At 38.7% G+C, this 9,053-nt stretch overlaps 1 protein-coding gene across 1 annotated transcript in view; it reads right to left on the bottom strand.

The window, feature by feature from the left end:
* slc39a8 (solute carrier family 39 member 8) overlaps positions 1 to 9,053 on the bottom strand; it is a 21,035-nt gene that overhangs the window by 1,164 nt on the left and 10,818 nt on the right. The window contains exons 6-7 of the mRNA XM_008300884.1: positions 6,459 to 6,666; positions 3,353 to 3,537 (exon numbers count right to left, since the gene is read on the bottom strand). Coding sequence (XP_008299106.1) covers positions 3,353 to 3,537; positions 6,459 to 6,666 — 393 coding nt within the window. The remainder of the gene's footprint in view (positions 1 to 3,352; positions 3,538 to 6,458; positions 6,667 to 9,053) is intronic.

Below are 9,053 nucleotides of genomic sequence, written 5' to 3'. Positions count from 1 at the left end.
GATACGATACGATACGATACGATACAAAACGATACGATACAAAACGATACGATATGATACAACACGCCTCCATTAATCCCACAGTGGGAAGATTTGCAGATTTGAGGTGTAGTACATAACAATGCACGAATAAACAAATGAAACAAGTGATTCAACTGCAGCTGATAAACTGTCTGAGGTGAAGAAAAGTCCACAGGTTGACCTGCTGGTAGATCCTGATGCATCCTGACTACATGCTGCAGATAATTCATAGTTATTAATGTTGTTGTTTCACATGCATAAATGCACCTATTCTCTCTCTTTCTTTGGAGAAGTTCTTATGAATACTAATGCTGCAGGTATTTAATAAACTCAGAGGAAAGACTCCTGCAAACAGCTGGAGGTGCGTCACTTGTCTGTTAATGAGACTGACGTGTTGAAAGTGATAAATAATTGTTATTGGGTGCAAATTAGTAAGACTGAATAGTTAGCAGAGTTCATATTCAGACACAAACATGTTTAGATGCTGTTAGATTAACAAAAAGGAGGGTTCAAAGTTGATCAACAAGTCATAGACAAGATTTTTAGGATCTAATCTTTGTAATACTAGATGATAAAGTACATGTTTTTACCCCATTATCAACTAAAAGTATTAACATTAACTAATCCAAGAAAGTAAAAAACTATTTGCTTGCATGAAGTGTTGACAGCTTGTACACAGATGCATTTCTGAGCCTTTGAATAGCTTACATACACATTTCTGACCACTTGAGGGCAGCACAACAAGCTGTGAACTCATCACTGACCTTCAGCATCAGTTTATGAAATTGTTGCAGTCAGTGCGTTTGCTGACAGTTTACAAATCCAGAAGATACAAACCAACATAATTATTAAAAAAAAAAAAAAAAAAAATCCAAAGCAGTCTTCTGACAAGAAGTGAAGAAGCCTTTATTCAGATGATGAAATTCTAAAAACATGGACCATGCATGTGAACATCAGCCAGCCTTCTTTACTCATGGTTTGTGTCCTAGCTTTATTTTTACATGCACTGATATTGTCTATGCTTTTAGAATTTCACTTTATACAACATTTGAATAAATACTTTTTAACTTTTGCCAGGAAAGTCTGACTTTTCAGTATCGTGAAGGTGGTTCTATTTTAACCTGCTACATCACCATGGTAACTGATGCTGCACAGCTTACCTGTTCTGGAGGAGGTTCGGATTTAAATCGGCTGTAAGAAGCATCTCACTTTTACAAATTCTTCTCCTGATGATATTTGCTACAGGCAGAACAGATTCTCAGTTGAGGTTATATGTTATATCTGCATCTGTTTAGCTGTACGTTAGCAATCCCATTGAATGAAGTCCTGCACTTACAGCACGTAAACTGTCATAGACCAACACGTATTCAGTTAGTTCAGTCATTTATGTTGGTCCTGATTTGTTGTCCAGCCCGTTTTACACTCCTGTGACAGCAGCTAATAGAACACAGTTACAAAGTTGATTAGTCTTGTAGTATGTATTCAATCAGCCACGGCAATTTCATTTTAATTAACCAAAAAAACTAAAGGATGTCCTTCATTATAAAACAATGTCGAACCTAAATGCACGTCATGGGTGTCATTTTACATAAATGAACATTAACTAAACAGCTCTAATGTGCAGCTGTCATGTTAGAAATAAGCAGCTGCATTGAGAGTCACTGAAGGCTAAAATAAAGTGAGACCAAACTTACAGTTTTCATTTCTATGTTGCATTATTTGCTGTCTCAGCGCATTTTGCTGCAGTACATTTTTACATTTTTCATGCCTCCCTGTTATAACAACCTGTTCCTCTTGACAAAAGTAGAATAAAATGGTCATGACCTCCATTTTGATACTCATTATCTCTGGCTGGGATTTTAGCTTTTGCCACAAAGAAAGTTTTTAACACAAAAAAAGCCTGAAAGTCAAACTTGCCTCAGATGTTTTTGTTTCCTAGTTATCATAAACGTGGACTCTTGTTTCTGTTCATCTGTTGAATCTAAGTCCAGTATTCAGTCCACTCTTCCTCTATAAAGGTGAGATATCTGTTTCTTTAGCTGCTAAAGGCATCACATTTTCCATCCCTCTGCAGAAACGTTAGCGGATCTGAAATACTGATAAAAGCAGTGACTCAAAAGAGTAAAGATGTGGGCTGTAAAACCAAGAAGACCAGGTCCTGTTTCTGTCAGCGCGAGATAATTTCTGAAATTAGGTCGTTTCTATCTTTTGCTGATCTGGAAAAAGCTGCTTTTATCTATTTTCAGCTTGATTACTAAGATGCACTTTACTCAGGTATCGGAAATGACTCCTTCCTCCGTCACTGAAACAAAGCTGATCTGTGTATTTCCACTCATTGCTCCACTTTCAGGCCTTAAACATCCTTAATGCTGCTGCTAGCGTCTAAGTTTTTTTTAATGCTTTTTGTTCTCATTCATTTGATCTGATTTATCTTTTTTTTTTTTTTTGTCTCTTCTGCGTTCATGTCACTTGGTTTTATTCCCACTGATTTTATTTAGGTGTTAAAATGTTCCACAAACGCATTCATGACATCCATCATTAACCTTCTGAACCCCAAAACCAGCCGGTGGGTTTGAAAGACATGTTTTTGTTGTTGTTGTTGTTGTTTTAAATGCCAACATTACACCACTCATTAGAGCCAGAACATGTAAAAACAGAAAGAATTGGTTTTGATGCTGTACTTTCCAATGGTCCATGAACTACTCTGTGAATCTGTGATGTGCTGTTAAATCTGAAAACGTAACGAAAACTAAGCTTAAAATCATGATGTTCAATCAAAATCACTTTATTATACATGTTTTGTTTAAAAGTTCGCCAAAAATACACTATTTGTGCTAACTAGCTCTGTAAAAAAAACAAAAAAACAAAAGTAAATTTGTGCTTCTTATCGTAACTGAAAAGATTTTTTGATTCAACTACAGGCTACGTACACATAACACAGAGCAGACGAGTATGAAAACAAATTTTAAATGTAAGTAGGTAGATATTTATAGTACGTAAAGCCACCATTTTTTCAAGATGGAAAAATGTGCCACTACAGTTTTTCATGATTCATGGCATTACATTCCTATTCATGTCATATTCCACAAAAGACATGTTTGAGTTCTTTCTATTTATAGTAGTACTTTATATTGCAGTGAAAAATGAGTCCACATTGAGTAAAAATGCCCAGGAACTGTTTGGGGTACAGAGGGTTAAAATGTCAAAGGCTGATCAGAGGAACTTTTGGTTCTGCGGGGAAGTCTGAGACTATTAAACTAAAAGCATGTTGTCTTTTTCCCCACTGTACGTGTTGACAACGAGACATTCCCAGATAATGCAATCAACTCACCATGTCTGCCAGTGCAATGTACAGAAACATTCCTCCTGCGATGGCAAAGATTGCATTGGGGGCAAAGTTGCTTCCGAGCAGGATGCCAAACACGAGGCCGATGTAACACGACACGGCCGACAGCAGGTTGAAGAAAATGGCCTGCGGGACGCTCATGCCGGCGTTCAGCAGGATAACAAAGTCGCCTGCAGAGGAAATGCAGCACAATAAACATATAAGTATCCACAACATTTTGATAAAGCTAATCAAGGTAATTTATAAATTATAGCTGTCAGCACAAACCTCAGTCGCATCCTTTGTTGACATCCGCTCTTGGAACGGATGTCGTAAATGTTAATAGTTTTTCCAACAAATGCAGCATTATCAATCAATAACTGATTAATCACTAATACATTTAATACATCCTTTAATCTGTGCTGACACTGCTGTTTTAAGGCACGTACACATGCTATGGGACGCAAAGGCACCTGTTGCTTCTGTGGCACGTGTGGGCTTACCGGAGGTCATTAAGCATCACGAGGCTTTGTCACGATGCCCCTTTATGCCCTCACAATGATCTCTTGCTTGCAAACACACAACAGCCCTCCGGTCCGGCAGCATTAAACAGTAAGAACACTACAAAACCAGGTGCTGCAGCTCATACACAATACTTGAAGTGTGTATTATCTGGTAAAATGACTTGGACAGGATCAGGAGGAAAATCCCTGATAAAAGCACAAATTTTCTGTTTTCGACTGCATTTTGCTTTGTAAAACTGTTTGCAATATAATCGATTAAGAAAGCCTGTTTTACTTGTACTGACAATTGTATTTTTTAAGTTCAAGGTTGAGGTTAACGATGCAAAAGATTATTCACTAAGGATTTATTATGACGGTACAGAATTACTCCTCCAGATACTCAAAACCTCTGTTCAGTTACAAAAGAAAAATCATTTAGTGTGCTTTGGTTTTACAATTTGTGTGACAATAAACATCATCTCTCTCCTTCTTTTTATCTGGAGATATAAGATGTGACAGAGGACACATATTTGGTGCAGTTCTGCAGCTCGTCACTAGATGTTGTTAAAGGTTATGGAATCTTAATGGCCAACTCAGGTCGAATTAAAACAATTATATTCTGCAGCAACTTGTTTCAGTGCTTTGTTGAAGCAAACAGATGCCGGATTTCTTCATTTTATACGCATTTCCTCACATTTCAGCCTGACGCATTTGATATTTTGGTCACTTTAGGATCCACATGAGAGTTTAAAATACAAAATCTGTGGGTTTAGACGATGTTTGGCAGCACAACATGAGTTTATAATGACTCATGTGGGGACTAAAGATGTTAAAGAGGCAATCTCAAGGAATATTCTTTAAATAAATGACTATTAATTACTATTTATCACTAATTAAAGTAACACAATGGTGACTGAGCTTACTTAGTTGAAAGTATTGCCATATTATAGTATATCTGGAGACTTTCTCGGGTAAAATGTTGTATTAAGTTTCTGCTAATGCTAACTAAACATTTCCTAACATCGCACCTTCACAGTAAAAGAACTTAACTGTTGAAATCATGAGTTGACTTTTCTATGTTGTCAAAGGCAATGCAAACATGTGTCTACGTAACAAGGCAACTGTCATTTTTGGCCTTTTGTCAACAGCTGATCAGGTTGCTACAGCACGGTTTTACATTAAAAAGGGGCAGTTAGGAGGTTAGGAGTTGCAGTACTCTCTTAGAATTCAGTTGGTGGTGTTGTCATGAAAAAACAAGGGTCCTAGCAGTGGGGTCCTGAAACTGCAGCCTCCTCATTAGCAGACACACAGCTGACACCCTTGACATGAAATCAGATCACTTTTGCTCAGAGACGTGATGGAAAACACCCAATTATTGTCTGATTTCTTGATTAAAATAGCTTGTTTTGTTGCTCCCACAGTTTTGAATGCATTCCAATATCCACACTACCATAATATACAGTATGCCAGAAAATGATATAGTACGTCAAATGTAGTAAACTGGATGTCCTTCTGCATTCTACCTGAGTTTGCAGCACCAAGCCAGGATGCTTTTCTGGCAACCCTCACACACAGATGACAACTTATTTATTTATTTTACCATCAGGCTGCAACGGTCAAACCTTAAAGCGCAATATTATATTCTGTCTGAGCTGTATGTATTCTGCATGAAACAGTTTGTGAGGGCAGCTGCAGTGTGTACTTGAAGCAAAAAGAATATGTACGCAATGTGGAAAGGGTTAAAATACATTTGCTGTTACCACCTGGAGCTACAGATGTCACCAAACCAACCACGACTGAAAGCTTTGCCGGTGGCACTTTAAATAATAGTAATAATAAACTTTATATCTGTAACGCTTTTCTAAACCAGAGTTACAAAGTGCTTTCCAGGACAATATCCGATAATATTAGACAACAAAGTTAATGTATAATATATATATACATGTACCTAAAATATATACACACATTCATCCATACATACATGCACACAGACATATATGAGGTGTGTCAGAAAAGTTCCAGGACTGGTGTCACAAAAGATATCTTTCAAATCCAAACTACAAATGACCAGTTTTGCCCTTCAGACGATCAACCAGCATGTCTACAAAGAGATCCTGCAGCCTTTGTTTCGTTCACAACAGGCCAGAGTTGTGGCAGGACAAGTTGTGGCTGCTTCACCATGACAACACGCCTGCTCACAACGCCCTGAGCATCCAACAGTTCCTGGCTGAGAAGAACATCTCCACGCTGGAGCAACCTCCCTCCTCACCCCACCTGGCTCCGTGGGGTTGTTTCCTTTTCCCCGAGCTCAAGGGGGTCATCAAGGGGACCCGTTTTGAAGACGTGGACAACATCAAGATGGCTGTGACGACGGAGCTGCGGAGGATCCCCGAAGAATCCTTCCAGGAGTGCATGGCGGCAAGAAGGCAGAGAAGGCTGGGAAAGTGTGTTAGACTCCAGGAGGATTACTTGGAAGGGGAGAACTTGTAGTTTGTAGTTTAGATTTGAAATTTGTCTTTTGAGACACCAGTCCTGGAACTTTTCCAACACACCTCATAAATGTATATATACACACATACGTGCACATACGACAGATGTTCATCGCTCACCCAGCTCATGAGGAAACTCCTCGCACACGATGGCTATGGACGTGCTGAAGCCAGTCAGTACGGACACAGTGAACGAAGCACCGATGGCCAATCCGTCGATGAAGTTGTGCAGCGCGTCGCTCAGAGTCACCATCCAGGCCACGGTCTTGACGCTGGTGATGCGTTGCCCTCGCAGCCAGTGGCACATCACGCCAGACACCTGGCCGTCCTGGAAAAGGGAAACTGTAGATAAGAAACCTGATAGCACAGCGGTTTCCCGGCTGCTGCATCTCTACCGAATGTCCTTTCTGATAAAGGCAAAAAGCCCCCCCAAAACAGGTTAAACATATTTGGCTGCAGCTGGTGTTTAAATAAACGCTTATATGCAAACAAACGTATGTGGATTTAGTGAGTCAAAAAGATATATGTTTAAATCCAAAGGTCGCATTTTTCAGAAGTGTTTTTCTATTAGCATTTACTTACAATATTTTCTCAATCAATACTTAGAGAGAAATGTATGTTTACGCTTCACATTAACCCCATACGTTTAATTTGAGAGTCAATGCAGGAGAAAAGGGGTCTTTTAAACTTGCACTGTTTTGTTCAAAGATCTGATTCAGAGTTTGCAGCCATGTTTTGATCTCTGCAACTGGATTTTTTACTTACATATGTCAAACTGGTGTAATGTTTATAATCTCGGTAATCTTTACTAATTATCACTAAAAGGTACAAACTGAGGATTAAAACCTGACCAATCAGCTGATAATAATATTAATAATGACAATCTAGACTCTCTGAAACACTGCTTTACTCCAATAAAGCACAGGGTGGCTGCTGATTTCTTTAAGCTGAATACAGATGAAGTCCAAATTTTACACACCATCAACCCCTGAAACGGACGACTATCAACCACAAAAACACGCTCTGCCAGAAAAGCTGTTTTTGATCACAACCTCAATTTTAACCAGCCTGGGGTCCGATAATGTCTTTACAATCAGTCTTTAATAATGTTTTATTGTCATATACAAATATCTTTATCAATATCCATATTTTAAGCTGTACAAATTTCAGGCAAATCAGGGATGGTGGAACAGAAATTCTTCTAAAATTGTGACGATTTGAGATGAAATGACCCCAACATTGTTAGTCCATCATAAGGAGAAACATTGAAACTAGTTCTTATTTTTCAATAACTGTTGAGACAGTTTGTGCAAAATTCGTGGTGCTACACGATGGAATCATTCCCCAAGAAGAACAGGAATGTTTGCATGCCGTGCCGCTATCAAGGCTGGAAATCAAGACGCTTCTAAAAGCCTTTAATCATCACGTGTCGTCCATCTTGGATCCACAGAATGTAACAGTCGCTGACTGGTCAACTCCAAGAAATATTTCCTCTAAGTGGACGAGCGGCACGTCCAATAGAACTCCTCGATTACAAACACAATGGCGCGACTGTCGTCAATAGGAAACCTGAGAACGGGCGGACACAAACGGAGCCTTTGGGATTCAGTTGAAGATATTCTGCAGCGACAAAACGCCCTTTTTTTAACGAGACCCGCACAAACAAGGAGTCTTTGTGCTGCACTCAGACAATTCCAGCATTTACCAGGAGGGGAAGGATCAGAGGCCTGCAGCTCAGTTTCACCGCTTCATGCCTCCATGTCATCAGCACGTGTGTTTGTTTAGCATTTCGATGCTTTCAAAGCCAGATTCCTGCATATGTTAAATATTAACAGCTGCTCTAATCGACCCAAGTCACTGATAACAGCTCGATAAATGACCCTACAGAAAAAACTAAATGCTTCAACCTGTACCTAAACAAAAAAAAGTGTGCCTTAATTATTACCCTGTAAATATTCTGAAATACTATCTACATTTTACTCTTCACATCCACCCTAATGAACATGTATAACCAGAGATGAATTCCAGCCAGGTGTGTCTGTGATAGTGGAGTGTGGTGCACAGCAACTCTCTATCAAGCTCGCAGTGACGGCAGATAAGATTTCAGGGAAGACTTACTGTTTTTCGGGCCTATCTTAAGCATGAGCTACTCATTAGATTAAACCTCATTGAGTGCAAGGTTTAGTGCTGTGTAGGTTAATGTGACATATGAAGCTGTGAAATGAACGTGCTGCTTCCCAGCCTGCACACTTTAATCCAACCTGTAGAGTATATATCATTGTCAAGTCAAGCCCATTAACAACAAGTGCTTTCTAAAATAAATTAAAAATTTTAAAAATCAAAAAAATTAACAAGTGTAAATATTGAGGTTAAGACCAATTTATGATGTGAGTAATTTAAACATTAGGGATTAAAACCCTACAAAAACTATATAAAATACGACTTTACCTGTCTATAATACATATTAAGGCTAAGACTGTACAGTGTTATTAATTAGGGTGACTGCCCTAATGTCATAGTTTAGCTACGACTATTTATGGAGCTTAATCAAACTAATTTAAATATTAAGGCTAAGACATTAGAACGTTAAAATTAAAGAGATTCACCTGACTAATATGAATATTAAGGCTAAGACCCTATAGCATTAGACTGATGGAGATTAACCTGACTTACATAAATATTAAGGCTAAGGTCCTACAGCATTACAATCATGGA

This window comes from Stegastes partitus, unplaced genomic scaffold, assembly GCF_000690725.1.
Source record: "Stegastes partitus isolate 25-593 unplaced genomic scaffold, Stegastes_partitus-1.0.2 Scaffold1604, whole genome shotgun sequence".
NCBI classification, from domain to species: Eukaryota; Metazoa; Chordata; class Actinopteri; family Pomacentridae; genus Stegastes; species Stegastes partitus.
The sequence above is the reverse complement of the archived record's forward strand: the minus strand, read 5'-3'. Positions and strand labels throughout refer to the sequence as shown.